The sequence below is a fragment of the Protopterus annectens genome, chromosome 4.part1 (genome assembly GCF_019279795.1).
Source record: "Protopterus annectens isolate FY-2018-M chromosome 4.part1, PAN1.0, whole genome shotgun sequence".
Classification (NCBI taxonomy): Eukaryota; Metazoa; Chordata; order Ceratodontiformes; family Protopteridae; genus Protopterus; species Protopterus annectens.
Window position 1 is genome coordinate 171312339 of NC_056734.1, and position 20173 is coordinate 171332511.

At 39.0% G+C, this 20173-nt stretch overlaps 1 protein-coding gene across 1 annotated transcript in view; it reads right to left on the reverse strand.

The window, feature by feature from the left end:
• Positions 1-1048: 1048 nt before the first annotated feature.
• Positions 1049-20173, reverse strand: part of LRRIQ4 (leucine rich repeats and IQ motif containing 4) — a 382762-nt gene continuing 363637 nt past the window's right edge. Inside the window, exon 5 of the mRNA XM_044070079.1 lies at positions 1049-1504. Coding sequence (XP_043926014.1) covers positions 1316-1504 — 189 coding nt within the window. The 3' untranslated portion in view covers positions 1049-1315. The remainder of the gene's footprint in view (positions 1505-20173) is intronic.

Here is a 20173-nt window from a genome sequence, read left to right on the forward strand (position 1 = left end):
TTTAAAAAAGAAGATAGGAATAAATTCCCTAATAGTATAGTATTAGTCAGGCCTATTTTTAATAGTAACTCTCAAGCAACCAGAAACTACAGTTATCCGGCATCTGCCAATCCCCACTGGTGCTCGTTAACCAAGAGTTTACTGTATAAAAGATCAGCATTCTATTACATATACACACTCTCTGTTCAGGACATTTTGCATACATCCAAGAAATAATAAAGCTTTTTACCTAACCGTATTAATATGACAGACAAAAGCTTTGCAGTAGTAAGCCTTGCCACTGAAATGTAAGAATAAAATGAGTTCTTGTCTTCCTTGAGATTTGCTTTAGGGTATTACATAATAAAATAGCTAATAAAACATCAAAGCTACTAAAATACTATAACTAGATTAGCGTGTAGGCACTTTATAATAAAATTGTTTTAATTTATTTCTGATGGTGTCTCATTTCCCTGTGTCCATCTGTGCAATCTGTGCCTCAAAACTATAACGCTAACCCGCTGTAATCTAAAACACTGAGTTCACTCTTTAATGATCATTTTCCACCACTCCATCCCAAAATCTGGTCCTAAGCCTAGTCTGACAGCAAATAAATAAGATAAAAGCAACACCACCAGGTTGTCACATTTTTTTTTATCCCTGACATTTGCTTTACACGATAAATGCAGTATTGGACTTACTTTCCATCACCCTGCTGCCAGTGTTGCATTTACCAACACTGAAAGAGTTAAACATAGACTACATTGACTTAGAATAAACTTTGTTTTTGCTTTTTTACTTTTTCTGAGGGAGCTCTTAACTCGTGCTGTTCTTACACGATAGTTCTTTGCGATATGTCATGGATTACTGGTTTTCTAGGATTCAACTGATCATGTTTTGGCAGAAGAATTGCACCCATGTTTGCCAGTTTTTGTTTTACTTTCCATATTTTGTTTCATGGTGTACTTGTATTTCATTGCCCCTTACTATATGCTGAAATAAAGTACAGATGAATATGAATATGCATTAGCATGTACAAAGCTTTAATTTTGTGAGCGTGTGCATGTGCATTTATATGTATGCATGTGCCTTTGTGAAAAAAAAAGACAAAAAAAAAAAAACATGGTACACGGACACTGGAATGGAGACCAGTCTGCATTTTTTATATATTTTTTTTGATCTAAACAATAATCTTATGTTTTAGTTCCCTCATTTTGTTTGGCTAACCTTATTATAATGCACAGAAGCAAGTATATGCCCACGTAACAGTTCATTAAAAGTTAATGTGACCTGTCCATAGAATAAAGAGGACAAATTTCTAATTTTAATGTTTTAATTATTTCTTCTTGCTTTTTCCAGCTGAAGGCCGTTGTCCTTTGCCACTGCCCTTCCCCTTCTTTCCTTTGGCTGATCCTTTTTTCCCTTTTTCCTGTTTCTCCTTTCTTGCTTTTCTCAGCTCTGCTTGAAGTCGTGCAAAACACCCAAGTCCTTTACGTACCATTAATCCACGCCACCATGCTTGGATCTACAACAGAGATCACACAAACAGTACTGTTATTCAGTGTTAGACTGTTACAATGACAATCTCATCATTCAGTTTGAGACTGTTCTAATGACAATCTCATCATTCAATGTTAGATGTTCTTACTGAAATGTATTAAAGTAAGTACTGTATAAAGTAGGCTAAAACAAATAATTCGGCATAATGACTTCTAAACCCTAGAGTAACTTTGAATGCCATTGTCATTTTATATAAAAACAATAACTATCAAATGAATGACTACAAGCATTGTACCTGTTCATAATTGTAGTCATTTGATTTAGGTTTCATTGAGTTAGTAAACATGCTAAACATTCATTTCTAGTTCAGGTAACTATAAACAATGTTAGGACTGTAACCTGTTGAATAAACATACCATATTCAACTTTTGTTAACTGAGCTGTCAAGTGCCGTAAACATTTTCTAGGATAAAACCAAGGAGTTAAATTGCATTAACAAAAGGGGAAAAACAAAAAAGAACTCAAACTTGTGATTAGAATTCTGTTTCTTTAAACCAAATGTAAACAATTATTTCAGGGGTATCACATGTGCTGTTTGTCTTTGATGAAGAAGAATGTAAATGCCTGGTCTCGTACTCACAGGTATTTTGTCATCTTCGATAACAATATGGAAAGGAGTCTTCAGCGGATCTAGTACTACAGTAAACTGAAGATATCTCCAACAAGACAAAGACAAAGCTACCACTGTATTAATTTTGATTATAGTGCTTATAGTGAGTGCTTGCCTTTGCCAAAGGAACTAATAGCTAGCAACACTAACACACAGACAACAGACATCTGTACAGACATCTGTACAGACATACAGACAACGACGCACAACCATATAGTTATATATACATGTACACAAATACACATATACTCTGAAAGAACTTTTACATTCCTACTCGAATAACTTCTATTTAAGTTGTACACGGGACATGATTAGGCTGTAGTGCTGGTTCCTGCAAGCATATATTTTGGTCTTGTTCCTTTTACATTTATTTATTTCTGCACTTAGGTAATTACTAAATGATCTGCAGCTGAGCAGAGTAGCAGTAATGCAGCAAAAGATTGTTGTGTGATATAATAACCACAAAACCAGATGTTTGATAAAGAACACCAACAACATCTCTGGCTTTCTTCCTTACTAGAATTTGTCATCATCCAACTGAATTTTCCTCCTCACTGAGGTTGTGTGCATCTCACACTGGTACACCACTGTTGTTAGCTGGCACACATCACCGGCTAATTTTACTTCATGTCATATTCAGTTGCAATATAAAAATAATTCCAGATAATAAAATACAATGCCAGTCAGTTGTAACACTGCAAGCACACAGATACTAGATACAAGATTATTTTAGGTAGGCTAGAACAAGGGAACAATAAAGATGAAAACTGTACTTGCATTTATACTACCGCAAGATTTTTATCTTTTGCCTATGTTGAAGATTTGTTGTGAAGACAATTCATACAACTGTATTCATTTGAAGAGGAATCCTGAAACATTATAGCACTTTGAAAGAATTTCAACACTGTGCAGTCCTTACTACTGTAGATATTTATGGAAATATATACCTACTGGATTTACCCTGTCCAGCCTAGTTCATCCTCTTGAATGGACATCCATCTTACAGTGCTTGGACAGATATCCATATTATAGTTCATAAAGGAATACAGCAAGAACATGCTTTCAAAAAGGCAGCTGATAGAGCAACTTAATTTGCAGTTTACTGTGCCAGCTCCATTAAAAGTCTTGTTTTATTTGTCACTTCATAACAAAAAAATGATAAAGAATGATCACACCATTTGATGTTTGAAGAATGATAGGCCCTTCTTCCCAATCTATACCCACAACTCTAGATATTTCATCCGGGTAAAGGGTGAGAAGGTTCAAGATCATGCCCTAAGCTTATGGAAATGACAGGGAAAGTACAGTAAAGTATGGAATCTTGCATAACAGTAGATTTTGAACAGATCAATGTTTGGGTTATATCCTGCCCAGGATATGATCAATGGCTAGTATGCAAAGCTTCAGGCACCTTCCACATGCTTGAACTGTTGTGAGGCTCATGGAGAGCTGCATAAAATTAATGGCTACAGTGCCAAAGCTTCATATCTTTCTTGCCTAAAGAAGGGAGACAAGAGCACCAAGAAAGAGATAATGCTAGGAAAACAGGAAAAATATGCACATATCTATCTTGCTATCTGTGTATCTATATGTATATATATATATATATATATATATATATATATGTGTCTGTATACAAATAGATAGATAGATAAATAGATAGAGACAGGTATAGAGATATCTGATAGCTAGATACAGGTATACAGATATGTATACAGATATATAAGCACTTTGCTATCTTGAATTTCAGTATCTTGAGATGAAAATGCCAAAAGTGCAGTTGAGTGAATATGCACTTGATCAAATTCGAAGTGTCAAATTCCTAGTTATGGTGACACGGTATGTGGGATTTGCTGTTTTTGTAAGGTACGGTGTGCTGTGGGATATGGTTTGCCTGCCATTGTGTGGGTATATGTGGAGATTCAGGTAAGTGCTGTTTTTTAAGGGTTTTGGGTAGGGATTTGAGTGTATGTGAGGTTAGGGTAGGTAGGTAAGAGTGTGTATGTGTAAGTGTTGAGAGTGGTGGTGTTTGTACATATGTGGTGTGTGTTTGTGCAAGAGGAATATAGAGTATGTAGTGGTGGGTTTAGTGTCTTTGTCTTTTTAGTGTGACCTCGGAGTTAGTACATATAAGTAGCGGGGGTGTGGGGGGCACAGCCTGCTTATATGTAGGGTAGGTGTGAGTATTTGAGTTGTTATGTTTGTGTGTGTTTTGTTGGTTTGTTGTAGTGTGGGGAGGAAGGTGTATGTATGTTTGTTTGTGTGATGAAGGGTGTATTTAAAAGTCGCAATTTTGAATTTCACGCTTTTGGGGTTTTGATATTGTGAATGTTCGGCTTTATAGTCTCAAGATACTGAAATTTGAGATTTCAGTATTTCGAGATTATAAAGTGAATCCATATATATATATATATATATATATATATATATATATATATGTGCGTGTGCGTGTGCGTGTGTGTGTGTGTGTGTGTGTGTGTATCTGTCTTATATATATATATATATATATATATATATATATATATATATTTATACACACACATACATACACACACACACACACACACACACACACACACACACACACACATTATGTTTACATCAGGAAGTATCACACAAAATACGAAAAACACATAATATCAAATTACAAAATATCTAATAAGTCCATCCAGCTAAAAAATATTCTATACCATACACCCCTGCTACGAAAACCAAGATTAAGTTTCATCTTTCTAATGGCACTATTATGGAAGGGATTTTTAGTAACATAATGTCTGGGGTTGGGGCAGAGTTATGGTTAGCACCCATAAGTAAGGTGGGGGTTGCCCTCTCACCACCTTACTCATGAGTGCTAACCCTAACCATAATTCTATCCCTGCTCCTTAGGTTCATAGGTTCATAGGTTTATACTAGGCTATCTGCCCTAAGGCATTTATAAGCCTAGCCCAAATTTTTGTGGCTTACGCCACCCCTTATATGAAAAAATACTGTGCCCATTAGTTTGTTGTGCCTCTGTCCAGCAGTGACACAGAGATGATTCCCGGGGTAAACCTACGATCTCCCATCCACAGGTCTAGATTTCTCTTGAACAGAGTCAGTGAGGTGCTCTGCCTCACATGGACCGGGATTTTATTCCACAGCATAGGGAGTCTCTGAGTGATAAATCTATCCCTCCAGCACGTCCTATTTATATCCGTGCTAAGGTTTAAGTTGCTTGCTCTAGTGGTTTTGGTGGATTTGGATTTTTTGAGGTGGAGCATGTCCATTAATTCCGGGTTGGACATGGCCTTGTATGTCAGGCACATGTCACCTCTGAGCAGACGGTATGCGACTGAATAGAGCTGGAGTTTCTTCAATCTGGCAGCATATGACAGATTTTGGAGTCCCTTTATCCTTTTGGTGAGGAACTTTTGGGATCTCTCCAATTGCTGCAGATGTCGGGTTAGCTACATCCCGAATGGGGCATTGTACTCGATCATTGGTCTGATAAGTGAAGAGTACAGGGGAACAATGACCTCACTAGATCTGGATGTGAATCCCTTCATGATCAGGTGGGCAATGTAGAAGGTCTTTCTAACCACTTTAGCAACGTGAGTGTCAAAAGAAAGGCCACTGTCAACCTGGGTCCCCAGGTCCCTGATAACCTCTTCTGTGCTTAGTGGATTGCCACCTATATGGTAGCTTGGGGTTACCTTGTTTTTCCCGAAGGGTATGACTATACATTTTTGGCGTTTAACTTCAGGCCATGGCTCTGGCACCAGCTATCTGTTTCCGTGAGTCCCTTCTGAAGGATATCCGTGTCCGATGCACTTTCCACTATGGCCCAGTTTGCAGTCGTCTGCAAACTTTGTCAGCCAAAGTCCTCCCATGTTGGCCTGTACTTCTGAGAAGTAGATGCCAAACAATAGGGGGCCAAGGACCGAGCCCTGTGGGACACCACTTGTGACCGGCTTGGAGTCTGACACAGTGCCAGCAACTCTAACCCTGTGGGTTCTGTCCTTAAGCCAGTTTGCAACCCATCTTGTGACATATGGGTTTACATTTAAGCTGGTAAGTTTTTCTACAATACCCGAGTGGGGTATTGTGTCGAAAGCCTTTGCAAGGTCAAGGTAGGCTATATGGACTGCCTTTCCCTCATCAATGGCCTTGGTGACTGTTTTGAAGAAGTCGACCAAGTTCAAAAGGCATGATCTTCCCTTGACAAAGCCAAACTGGGTCGGGTCCAATGTCTGCAAGTCCCCTATATCTTTGTTTATGAGCAACATTATGATCCTCTCCATAGCTTTGCAGACTAGACTTGTTAAGCTTATGGGGCGGTAATTACCAGGGTCCGTAGAGGTGCCGCCTTTGTGGAGTGGGACCACAGTTGCCGTACGCCACTCCTTGGGCACGTATCCTGTGGTAAGGCTGAGATTAAACAGCTGCCTTATGTGCGGGTTTAATTCCTCATTTAGCTCGTGTAGCACACAGCCGGGGACACCATCCGGTCCCATTGATGCTGTGTTTTTAGCTTTAGAGAGAGCAGCTTTCACCTGCGCATTTGAGATGTCTGGGAGGCTACACTCGGCTGGGATAGTTATCTCTCCTTTAGGGGGGGAGAGGGGCGTGAAGTTTGCACTGAACCTGTCTGCCAGCATGTTGGCAATGTCTGTGGGTTCAGTGATTTTTGTATCATTTTGGACTAATTCTGAGCATATCTGGGAGTTTCCACCCAGGTTCCTAACATAGCTGAAAAAGGCCTTATGATTGTCCTTTGAATCCATGGCAATTTTTCTCTCAAAATTGGCCTTAGTTGATTTTATGAGTGCTCGTATTTTTTTACTAATAATGATCAGGGGTGACTTCCCTTTTATGGATTTTGTTCTATCATGTAATAGCTTTCTCCTCTTATTGTAAAGTTTGTTAATGGCTGGGGTCCACCAGACTGGACGTTTGCCCTTTGTGGAAAGAGTCTTGGTTTTATTTGGGATTGCCTGATCCATGCAGTCCTGGAGGTGTTCATAGAAGGCATTTGTAAGGGCTTCCGCTGCTTGGGTTGTGCTTTCCACTGGCTCAGGGACCTTGAAGGATACCACACCAGTCTTGAGTAGTGTGAAGTTTGCTTTAGAGAAGTTCTTCACTATGGTCTTTTTAGTTTGGGGTGGGGGCGGGATGTGGATTTCCAGTGAGATTAGTTTATGATCAGATCTCACCAATGAGGGATATACTTCCAGTGTGGAGCATTTTGTCCCCATGTTTGTGACAATGAGATCTAGTATATTTTCTCCTCTCGTGGGAACAGTGACTAGCTGTTCCATGGCATTTGAATTTATGAACTCCAGGAACCGTTGGGCTAGAAAGTTAGGGCTTGAGTAATGTTCCCAGTCTATATTCGGGTAGTTGAAGTCACCCAATATGATGGTGTTTGGAGATACATTTATACCCTCCAGTGTCTTCAGGAAGGCTGTGTGGGGTTCCTGAGTTTGAGAGGGTGGCCTGTAGCATGCTACAATTTGTAGAGCAGTTTTGCCTATGGTTAGTTGCACCTGGATGGTTTCCGAGCTTAGGCGTTGCCACCAACCTGGAGGTGTGGGTATCCTTTATGAATATGGATACACCCCTCCTTTTGTGGTGTGGTCCGGGTTTTGGGGCCGGAACGCATGATATGAGGTAAAACCTAATAGTGCCGGGTGCTCTCAGGAGCCTTGAACCAGGTTTCAGTTACAGCACAGACATCGATGTTCTCCATACTGAGAAGGGCCTCGAGTGCGTGCATTTTGAGATTTAGACTTCTGGCATTGAGCAGCATTACCCTCAGTTTCTTCCCATTTTTGTTTTCTAGGGTGGTAGGTTTAGAATTTGAGCCTTGCCAAAAAAGGCACTATGGGGGTGGCAAGAGCCTTAGCCAATATCCGGAATCCCAGGGTGACAGGTGCAAGCCATCCCTTGCGAAGCAGCGTGGCTTGTCAAGCATGTCATCCCAGGCAGACAGACACTGGATCCCCTTTGAATGACACCAGACATTAAGTCAATTGTTAAAGCTGATCATCTTGTCTCTATATTGTGGCATCATTCTTGGTGAAGGAAGGATACTGCTCAGGGTTAGGGTCATACCTGCCTGGGCTACATAATCAGAGAGCTCCTCTATGTCTCTTTTCATGTAGTCCAGGGAGGTACGTCTCAGGTCGTTCACACCATCATGGACAATGACTGTGTCATATTTGTACTTGCCGTGGAGTGACCCGAGTGCTTGTGTTATGTGGCGGATTCTAGCCCGATAGGCAGCTTACTGTGACCCTCTCCTTGTTCAGCCTGGTGAGTGGGACGTCAGTGTGTCTGACTATGGAGTCACCTATGACAAGTATGTTTGGTGTTGTATTTGGCCTTAAGGGCTGTGACTGCTTTGCACACTGCTTTTGTGGTTTATGTGTTGCTTGTGGGGTGTCTTGAGGTAGCAGTTGTTTGGGTGTCTGCTTTGGAGGCCTCTGCTGTTTAGGTAAATTTTTACTCAGAGCCTCCGAGTATGTCTTTGTGTGTTTATGTGTTTGATTCAAGGCAGGCTGAGGGGCGGGCAGTTTCAATGCCACTAAGAAACTGAAGAGCAGAATAACTTCAGTTAAATATTCCTTCAACACTCCTTCATACACAGTTTAAATCAAATTAAATACTGTATTTTTTAAAAAAAAAAAGTGCAGATAAAGGTACTTAAATTCTCTTATACGTCCAGTTGAATATAACCAAGTTCTTAGCTGGCCAAGCTGAGGTTTTAAAGCAGGAATTATTTCACATGCACCAGTTTAAATATGCAAGGACAGGAAATCAAAGAATGTGGCTACCCCCACACCTGTAATTACTAACCTTACACACTACTTTACTAAAAACCCTTGCCCTAATAGCACCACGTCAGTTGCCCTGCTAGACAGGGGTCCAGGGAAGTAAATAGTGTGGGAAGAAATATCCAGGGAATTGTTATGGCTAGGCTTGTATAGGACCTAGGGATGATAGCCTAGTACCAACCTCTGAACCTATGAATGCAAGACAAAAGGATACAGAACATACACAACACTAAACATGCAAAACAGCAAATCTATCCCCTTACCTAATTAACCCTAAACATAACCCAAAACACTCACACATACACACCAACTATTATAATATTTTCAGTCAAGCATTCATTTTCCTTCACACTTCTGTTTAAAAAATATTATAAAATAAAAATGAGAATTCAGTCATATGAGCAGTCAAATGTGTTTTCAATATTTTGGGATTTCAGTATTTTTCACTGTCGAAAAACTTTTCAGTCAAATGTGCTTTCAATGTTTTCAGACATAACTATATATGGATCTGCTTCAATAATCAAATGTCCAGATAACTGAAAAGTTAACTGTCGAGACGAGAAGACCATAAATTTAGAATAACGAAATTACACCATATCGAAACTTGTATGAACGAAGTACCTACTGCACATGTCCGAGAACACTTGGACTTTCTGAATGGAGGTCATAGAGCAAAGAGAACAGCTGCTCCATTTAAACACTTGATTAAAATTAAAATATACCGTTTTCAATATTTTTGCAGGGGGGTGCAAGCCTTCCCCACATCCCCTGCTAATTATTTATACCAACTCATAGATTACACTACAGTGGAGAAAAGTGTAAATTTTCAATCCTTACTGCAATGCGAACTTGTTACAGATGCTGAAAACAGTATATTTTCATTTTAATCAAGTGTTTAAATGGAGATGCTGTTGTTCTCTGTGCTCTGCAATCTCCATTCAGAAAGTCCAAGTGTTCTCAGTCATGTGCAGTAGGTACTTTGTTCTTGCAAGTTTCTGTGATGCCCTTACACTGGCCCAGTAATCAAGGACCAGTGAGGGACGTGCACATTGTAAGGATGACAAGTACACACAGCAAAGTACAATTTCCCTTAAGAGCACACAGAGATTACATTCTGTCTGGGTCTGGTTTCTCCATCTTTCTCCAAATCCCCAATAAGACTCCCCACTTGCACAGCTACAGGGTTAAAATCTCATCCAAGTGGTCAAGCCAAAATCTCCAGCATGCTCTCTGTCCAACCAGTGCTTCATGTCCCTGCCCAAGTAGCTCACACTCACACACACACACACACACACACACACACACACACACACACACACACACACACACACACACACACACACACACACACACACTTTGAGATTTGATTTATATACAAATATACACACACACTCCTGGGGAAGGCTGGCACAGGTACACTAGCTATGCCCCCTTCTGCCCAGACTATAAGGTAGAAAACACAGCCACCAACCACTACTTAGCTACTATAAGGTCCTTACAAAGGATGACCAATTCCACTCTATATTGTTCCTGTTATCCAAATGGAGTGTGACCACAACTTTTAAGGCTGTTTAAGAGTGGTCTATACACTATCACCAGATACACATGCAAGTACACTAAGAGCTTAAATATCTCTAAACAAAACCAGCCACAATTAAACGGTTTAAATATATTTAATAATAAACAATAAAAGAACAAGACAATACTTAATAACTCAACACAATGACAGCAGAGTTCAGAATCACAAGTAATATTTCAAAACAACATTGCAGAACAGTCTCACATAAATACAGAAAACATCTAGACTGATCTTACTATTTTCCTATCTATCTCTAAGAGAGATACTATCATCTAAGTCTTATAGAGCAAGGCAAATACAGATGAGAAGTGCTGAAGATGGATGTGTTCAGATTCAAGACAAGATACAAAATGTACAGACTTTCTCTCTGAGATAGTTCTTAAATTAATAACACACATTACTGCTGGGTTAGCTAGATGACATCACTATTTGACACTTGCCTCTAGTTCCCAGGCTAAACAGATACCAAAAAAATTAACATGTCTCTATGAAAAATACTTATTTTTTAGAAACTGACACTTCTCTCTTAGAAGCTTGCATAAAACTTAGTCATAAAACAAGTAACGCTTTTACATTTTAAACCTAGTAATTATTTCTGTCTTAAGACAATAGGAAGAAACTCTAGCTGTAGACATTCTGTCTCCTAGCTGAAACTGAGAGATACCACAGTCGTAAACAATTTCAACTTATTTTCTTAGAGTTTTGCAAGTTAACTCTGTATGTTTCAGCTTCTTACCATCAAAACATACATTTGCATAGGCTCATAGTTCATATACATTTCTGTTATTTTCCAGTAGGGTACACTGTGGTTACATTCTTAAAGCTCAGCACATAACATACAGCTTAACATAACATATAGATACATATACATTTGTAAGACAAGCATACAAACCATATTACTATTTACAAATAACATAGAATTATTTACAAAATTCCAGCTAGCTGGTCTGGCAGCTTCACAGTTTCAATATGGTGTAATTTCATCTTTCTAAACTTGGGGTCTTCTCGTCTCAACAGTTAGCATTTTGGTTATCTGGATGTTCAATCTACTGAAGTAGATCCATATATATATATATATATATATATATATATATATATATATATATAAAATGGAAATGGAGAGAGGGAGGGTCTCCCTATTGCAAAAGTGATCTATTCAAACATCTGCAGTTATGTTAAGTTTATTTCTACCATGTTCATCATTTAATCACTAATGGCCTAAGCTGTATGGTACATTACCAGAGCTCAGAAAGAAAGGGAGGTGGAAGAAGGTTGAGAATCCAGGGACCCTGCACACTTTTATTTATTTATATTTACATGCTAGGGTAGTGCACTGATCTCAATGGACCATTTGCAGGCACAACCTGGGTGAATAGAATTGTCACATAAGAAATGAACAAAACATATTTACAGAGACAAGGATATGTTAATATATACATACATACATACATACACACACACACACACACACACACACATAAATATACATATGAGAATATTCTGCAACATTTAGTTCAAGAAGCAGTTTACAATGTCAAAACATGGATGGAAAATGGAATTCTGCTTAGCAGAGCTTCATGGATAAGATGTAGGTATATTGACTGAGATGGCTTATGCTACTGGGATAGCAGCATATCAGTATATAGAGAAGTATGAAGGCATTAGAAGAGAAAGTGAGAATAGTTGCAGGAAAGGATAAACAGTAATTTCTAGCAAAACATGTTCTGCACCTGAAGAAGGAATCCAGTGTGTAATGTCTTGAAAAGGTATGTACAGTGGGCCAAGTTGCTGCCTCTAGGATACTTCTAGGAACCCTACATCTCTATATTTTAGAAGACTCAAAAATAACTGGTTCAATTTTGCAGGATATGTCACATCCATTATATGCTGAATTTTGACTTCTTTCATCTAGTAGAAGGTATTTGTTCCCAATGTGTAAAACAAAACGATATAAGAATAGTTTTATTCCAGTAGCTATTTATAAAATTTACAAGAAAATGTGTTCTGCTTAAAGAACAATCTGCAATAGTAGCATGTTAGAATTCCAGCTTTTTGTCTGTTTGAAAACGTCTGTATAATGACATAATGATGGCACTTTAAGTTAGTAAGGATGTTCAATAAAATATTGGAGATCTGCAATATAGACTCTAAACTCCTTGTTTTTAAAAAGTGTTGTCTTGAAATGTATTTGTGTGTTTTATGTTTTAATGCATGTATTGTGACCAATGTTAACTCTATACTGCAAACGAAATATACCTAAGGGTATGAATAAAGAAACTGAACGGAACTAGTCCACCGTTTTCCAAAAAGCCACAGAAAAAGCCAAAGCCCTGGCAGGGAGGGCTCTGATCCTGCCTAGAAGTGACTTGTTATGGTGAGAGTAATAAAAAGAAGTAGCAAGAAACAACCATTTATGAGACGGCCATTTTGAAATTGTCTGCTCTGACAATGCTTGCCCATTTTCCTTACCTTCAGAGGAGATAAGCTGATTGGCCTTCCTGAAAGATTTTGTACTATTCAAGTAGTATTTAAGCTGCCTGTGAACATCCAGAGTGTGCAGTTTTTTTCTCCCTTGTTTTTAGGTTCTGTAAAGAAAACAGGGAGATTAACAGACTGAGTCATAATAAACACTGAAAGCACTTTAGGCATAAATGAAGGATTTGTTTTCAAAGACACTGTATCCCTGTGAAAATGAGATTGGGCTGACTAACCATACGAGTTTTATAACTCAGATACAATTCTTGCAGACATCACTGTTATGGGTAACACTGTTTTACAAGTTAAGAACTTCAAATCAGTGTAATGAGCTGGGTCAAATGGAAAAAGTGTCAGGTTTATCAAGTTAAGATCCCAAGGAGGAGCCAACTGTTTTCTAGGCAGATGACTACGCAAAACTCCTTTCAAAAACTGTTGTACTTGAGGCAAAGCAGAATGGGATAATCTGAGGGCAGACAAGAGAAGACTACCAAAAGATGAAGATTGATAAAAGGGTATGAAAGGCTAGAGAACACTAACGCACACAAACAGTCTAGAACCAGGGGCATCCAGGTTTTAAAAGGGTTCTACTTAATATTTTCCACTTACTCACATGTGATTTTCGGTTATCAAGTTTCTTACCCCTTTTCAGTACCTGCTGCACATCTTCAACAAAGTTGCCTACATGGTATTAACATTCTGTCATCCAGGCTGTCATTTGAAAGATGCTTCAAAAACCTGTTTTGTGTGATTACGTCCACACTGTGGGGAAGCCTGTAGTAATTGCCCTTGGTCATTTTCAAGAGAAAAGAGAGCCACTGTTGCCTGGGTCAAAAGGGAGTCACTACAATTAACCTCTGGGAAGTCTTCGCGGATCATTAGATGAACCCTGGATATCAGTGGAAAGGGTAGAAAAACATACGGGAACATTAACACCCATGGGATTGAAAAAGCATCTATAATCCAGGCCTGCTTGCTATAATTCCTGGAAAAGAGTTTCTTTAAACGCCTGTTTTGAGTGGAGAGAAACAGTGTGATTTGGGGAGTTCCCCACAGTTGGATCAATTCCTAGAAAGTCCCTTGAGTGCAGCTTCCATTCCTGAGAATCTGCCCTGGTCTTGCCCAGCTTATCTGCAATAATGTTTTGCTCTGACTGAATGTAGGAAGCCTGGAGGGTCAAAATGAGTTATCATGGCATGTATGCAAAAGGGGTAAGATATGGTTCACCCCAGTTTGTTTATGTACCACATCACTGTGGTGTTGTCTGTGATTGCTTTCAGAGGTCCTGAGGACCCAAGATGATTTATTGCTTTTAAGGCATCTACTACAGCCATCATCTCTTTGACATTTATATGCTTGTGTTTGTTGTGCTTGTCCCACAGAGCCCAAACTGTCTCTCCTTTGTTTACAGCTCCCTGAGCAGTCTGGAACATCTGTTGTGGCAGAATGAGTAGGAGGGGCAGGAAGGGAAAAGGGAGACCCGTGTTAAGAGATAACTGGTGTCTACCCACCAAAGTAACTCAGTTTGTACAAATTCCAGAACTGGATTCTGAAAAGATAGGTGCTGATCGCAGGGCCAGACTGATCTGAATTCTGCTCATGTGAAGTCTTGCCAAGGGAATCACAATAATCAGAGGCTTTGAAACCCAAAATCCTGAGATATTCCCTGACTGATGCCAGAGACTAGTTGAAAAAAATCTGGAACTTTTCTATGAAGTTCTAATTCATGCTGAAGATAAAAAATACCTTTACAGGAATGTATCTTGAAAACATTCTAGAAAAACTGTCCTCTGTGAAGGAAAGAGATTTGACGTTTGTACATTCACCTGGAACTCCAGACTGAAAAGGAGTTCCTTAACCCACGTCAGGGACTCTCGATATTTAGAAAAATGTCTGCAAATACGCAGCAATTGTACAGATATGAAAAGACAGCAGTCTGCAATGAACAGTCACTGGAGCCAGACAGTCTGTAAATACACTTGATAAAGTACACAAACCCAAGGATGAAGACAGAGGACTGAAAATATAGGCCAGATACAGAAAATCTTATGTGACAATAAGCACATTTTAAGTTTAAAGTTACCAAATAACTGAGAGGAGGCACGAGGGGTAACAGGGATTGGAGGGACAGCAGTTTGAACTTTGGGACTTTGACACAAGAAGTGAGAAAAGAGAGGCCTAGGACTGGTCTCCCATTTAATTCCTTCTTTGGCACAAGAAGGGTGCTTGAATAAAAGCTTTTCCCTGAGTGGTCTTGAGGTACTATTTCTATGACCCCAAAAGGCAAAATTTGTTCCAGAACTGAAAGAAATGTTGATGTTCGGTTTGCAGGATGAAGAGGAATCCCCTGAAAAGCATAGAGAGGCTACCATTGCCATTTGTATACTTCCTGAATTATTTTCAGAACCCACTTGCCTGATATTAGCTGATGCTACTGAGGACAATGTCAGCCTAGCCTCTTGGATAGATTTAAGGCATTATCAGTGTGTGTGTGTGTGGGGGGGGGGGGGGGGCTTGAAGGGGCAAATAGTCATTCTGACATTTTGGACTGTCCTCGGCTCAGGGAAGCTTCCCCTCCATTATTTTTGTAGCCTCCTTGCCACTGCTTTTTAAAACTCTTTGTTTGTTCCTTGCTGAAACTGTTTTGTTTTCTGAAAAAAAGGTCCTAGATTGGAAAGAAAGTTATTGGTTAACTTAGATAAAAAAGATTAAGAAATCGGGGTAACCCCTTCATTAACCAAATCTTTCATGGCCCTCACAAGCAGAAAGAGCAAACAATACCTCTTTCTTGAGGGGAGTATTTAAAATCTAAGTCTTAACATATTTTGGTAAATTCTGTGAATATAAACAAGCAAACCTCCACATGACTGATCCAGACGGAACAGAACTGCTAGGCACTTCAATGACTATTTGTTTACATAAGAAGCAGTAACTATTGAGTTCAGAGATGCTTTAACCTGTGAAGAAGGATGATTAACAGTAAATTTCTTCATGTTTTCAAAAGAAGCCAGTAAAATTAGGATATACCAGCCTTGCAGTTTAAAATTCTGAAAATGAATGTAGGAGAAGAATAAACTCTTCCCAAAGCTATCAAAGTCTTTCCCATCATTGTCAAAAGTGACAGAGTTTACATTCACAATATTTCTGAAAGCAGGTGGATTTAAGTAAATAACTGCAGGATCTGACTTGGGCTTAGAACACTGAAATTTCATTTGTCTGAAGTTGTAATTTGCCAAAGTTCATATTATTGAAGAATATTACCTGAAGGTTGAGGTTTGGAGAGTTACTGGATCCTCCGGTACAATGTACCGCTTGTACAGCATAAGGGGTGCATGACGGCATTGCTGATACTGTTTACAATGGATTTTAGTGTAGGACAGGTAATGTTTTCTTTGTGTTGGGATAATATATTTGTAACGTGTCAAGTCATTTGGACAGCGCTCCAATATTCTAATTTCAGATTGCGGTACAGTGAAGACTGGAGAATATACCCTTTTCCTCACTGTAGTGCGATCTCAGAGTTCGTATATATAATGTACATGGGGTGTGGGGGGCACAGTAGGTTAGAGAATGTGTTACTTTTGTGTTTTGGTTTAGTTGTTGTTATTTCAGTGTTGTGCATTTTGGGTTTGTGTACTATCGGTGGTGTGGTTTTTCAATGCTTTGGTGTCGGTGTTTAGTGGTTCGGTAATGTATAAATTCGGCAATGTAAATGAGATCCATATATACATACATATATATATATATATATATATATATATATATATATATATATATATATATATATATATATATATTATATATAAAGTATAGAAACTTGTCAGACATTTTTAGGGAAAGGATACTGACTGTCAGGTATACTTGCAGGCTGTTTAAAAGCATCTTCTAATCCAAAAACAGGAGGAGCAGCTGTAGGTGCAGGAAAAGCCAATTGCTTTTAAAGCATACTATTTCTGTCGGCAGATTGGAATTTCATTCTGTTCCCACTGAAACAGTTCTTTAATTTTAGCCATTGTTTCCAAAAAAGGTGACGCTTCTGGAGTAAGGATAATTCTCTGAAGAAAAACAATCCTCTTCCAGTCCCTGCTTTTCTGACTATGAATCAGTATCAGAAAGACAGGGAAAGTACAATTGTGTAAGTTGAACTTACTATAAAAGTAGATGTTCAAATGATCACTGCTGCAATAGCCTTATCTATATGGGCTATATCCTGAAAGACATAACAGTCGGCCAGCTTTCAAAGCTTCAGGATACTTTCCACACACCTAAACTGTCAAGCAGCTCGAGCTGAGCTGACTAAAGAAAAGTATGGGTGTAAAGTCCTTCAAAGCTCCTCTGCCAGCACAGAAAAGGGGGCTAAGCCCTGAAAGGACAATACTAAGAATAACAAAAAATAAATGTCCACACCCTGGCATAAAAAACACACCAAAAACAAGAGGGATGGAGGCAGGGAGCAGCTTCTGCAGCAATGATCATTCTAACATCTACTGTAATGGTAAGTTCAGCTTAAATAACTGCACTACATTCTTCATATTGATCACTGCTGCAGTAGCCTTAGCTATATGGGTAGATTACCATAGCAAACTATATTTAGAAGGAGGAAGGAGAAGGATCCAGAACCCCCCCTCCCCGAGAATGAGCCTAGCAAAGCTTGATCTAGACCTAGAATAGGTATAAAGCTTACAGTGCTGTGTAGAAGTATGTACAGATGACCAAGTAGCAGCTTCTAGAATATTTCTAGAATTCAACCCTTTCCAAAAAGCTATAGATGAAGCCAAGGCCCTGGTACAGTGTGCCTTTACCCTGCCTGGAATTGATTATAACAAAAAGTAATAGCATTAAACAACCATTTGAAAATAGTCTGTTTTGATACAGGTTGTCCTGTCTTCTTACCTTCACAAGAAATGAACAACTGATCTGAAGATCTGAAAGATTTATTTCTGTCAAGATAGTACTTGACTCGTCTGTGGACATCCAAGGTATGGAGTATCCTTTCTCCCTCGTTTTTAGGTTCAGGAAAGAAAATAGGGAGATGGCTAGACTGGTTTAAAGTAAACTTGGATGCCTTTTTTTGCATAAAAGTAGGATTATTTCTGAAAGAAACCTTGTCCCTATGGACAATGAGATAGGGTTGACTCACATAAAAGTTTGTAACTCAGATACTCTTCTTGCAGAGACCAGAGCAATCAGTAAAACTGTTTTAGCTCATTCAATTTATTTTATTTATTGACATCTGTTGACTGGGAAAGTCGAACTGGGTGAGGAACCCATTTTCAGCAGAGGCCTGGGAAGATAAGCTCCATCAAACATTATATATGAGACATTAAATTCTTGCAAGTACATACAGATTCTAAAAGCTACAAACATAGAGTAACTAAAATAGCTATTAAACAGGGGAGTTACACAGTAGGCACACGTCATTTACAGTATCCTTGATTGCTAACGCATTATATGTAGTAGTAGGTAAAAACATAGTCAATATGCAGATAACAGATTTTATATAGATAAATATATAAGAAGTCACTATACCAATGAAGTTAGGGTCTGAGAATTCATTGAGAAGTCATTGTATAAAAATATTATAATTAGGTTTGGGAGGTTTATGTATCATACAGGTTTGGAGAGGATTTATTATGTTGATAGGATGGATGAATGTTCAAAGCAATGGGGATAGATTATTACCTCTTTGGGTAGGTGCAGGGGCAGTCATGAATACTGAGTAGATAGTTTTTTAAGGTGGACTTAAATTTGTTAAGACTCTCAGTGCTATTTATGGTAGTAGGAAGGGTGTTCCACTGTTTTGAAACTGCATGTGAGTATAGGCACTGCCCAGCTCTTTTGTTAGGTATGTGGACGGTTATGTGTTGTTTATTTTTGGAGCAGAGGGTTCTTGTGGGGATACAGGATTTTAGTATGGATTTAAGAGCAAGGCAGCTATCTGGGTTGTAGATAATTTTATGAGCTACAGACAGTTGAAGGAGGTCAAGGTGTTGTGGGAAATCAGGCCAGTTTAGCTGTTTCAGGGCTTGGCAGTGATGTGAGTGGTAGGAGTTGCCTGTGGCAAATTTGGCAATCTTGTAGTAGCAGGACTGGAGCTTATTTTTTACAGATAAGTGCAGATTGGTGAATATGGAGACACTGTATAAGAGGGAGGGGAGCAAGTAAGCATTGGCGAGGGTTTTTTTGGTGGAGCTATCCAGGAAATGTTTCTCTCTATATAGAATTCCTAGTTTGTAGTGTGTTTTCTTTATGACATTAAAAGTATGGTTTTCAAATGTGAGTTTATTGTCTATGGTAATGCCTAGAAGCCTAGCACAGGATACTATTTCATTTTCTGTGTTATGCTGGGAGAGTATTTTAAAGTCATCTGAGAGGGGTTTTGTTGAGAAGAGTAGAAGTTTTGTTTTTTTGGGGATTAAGGAGTAATTGTGATTCTCTTAGCCAGGCTTCAATTGAGCTAAAGGTTTCTTGTATTATTAGTTGGAGGTGCTGCATGTTATTTGAGGAAGAGATTATGGTAGTATCGTCTGCGTATTAGATGATGGCACTTAGGAGGGAAACAATAAGTTGTTGGTAATAATACAGAAGTGTAAAGGACCAAGGATGGAAACTTGCGGCATCCCAGTTTGGTACTGGGATTGACTGTTTTGCCATTTGACGCATTGTTGACGGTTTGATAGATAGCTATTGAACCATTGTTGGCAGGGTGGGGAGCAGCCAGTATTGGAGAGTTATTGAAGAAGTTTTGTGTGTGATGCAGTGTCAAAAGCCTTTAACAGATCTAGTAGAAGTACTGATGTAATGTTACCAGAGTCAATGGATTTGTTAAAATGGAGCAAGTGTTAGCTTCTGTAACACAAAACTAAGTTCCCAAGGAGAAGCCACCAGTTTGCGTGGAGGCCTCTTATGCAAAACCCATTTCAAGAACATTTTGACATGAGACTGCCTTGAAAGAGAAGGATCCATGGGCAGATATGCTGAAATGGCTGATAAATGAACCTTGATAAAGAAATAAGAAAGGCCACAGAATAGTAGCTCACACAAATATTGTAAAACCAGAAAACAGCTAGCCCTGAATGGGTGCTGCTTATGTTCTTGGCACCAATTAAAACCTTTGTAATTTGCTAATATGTGATTTTCTAGTAGCAGGCTTTC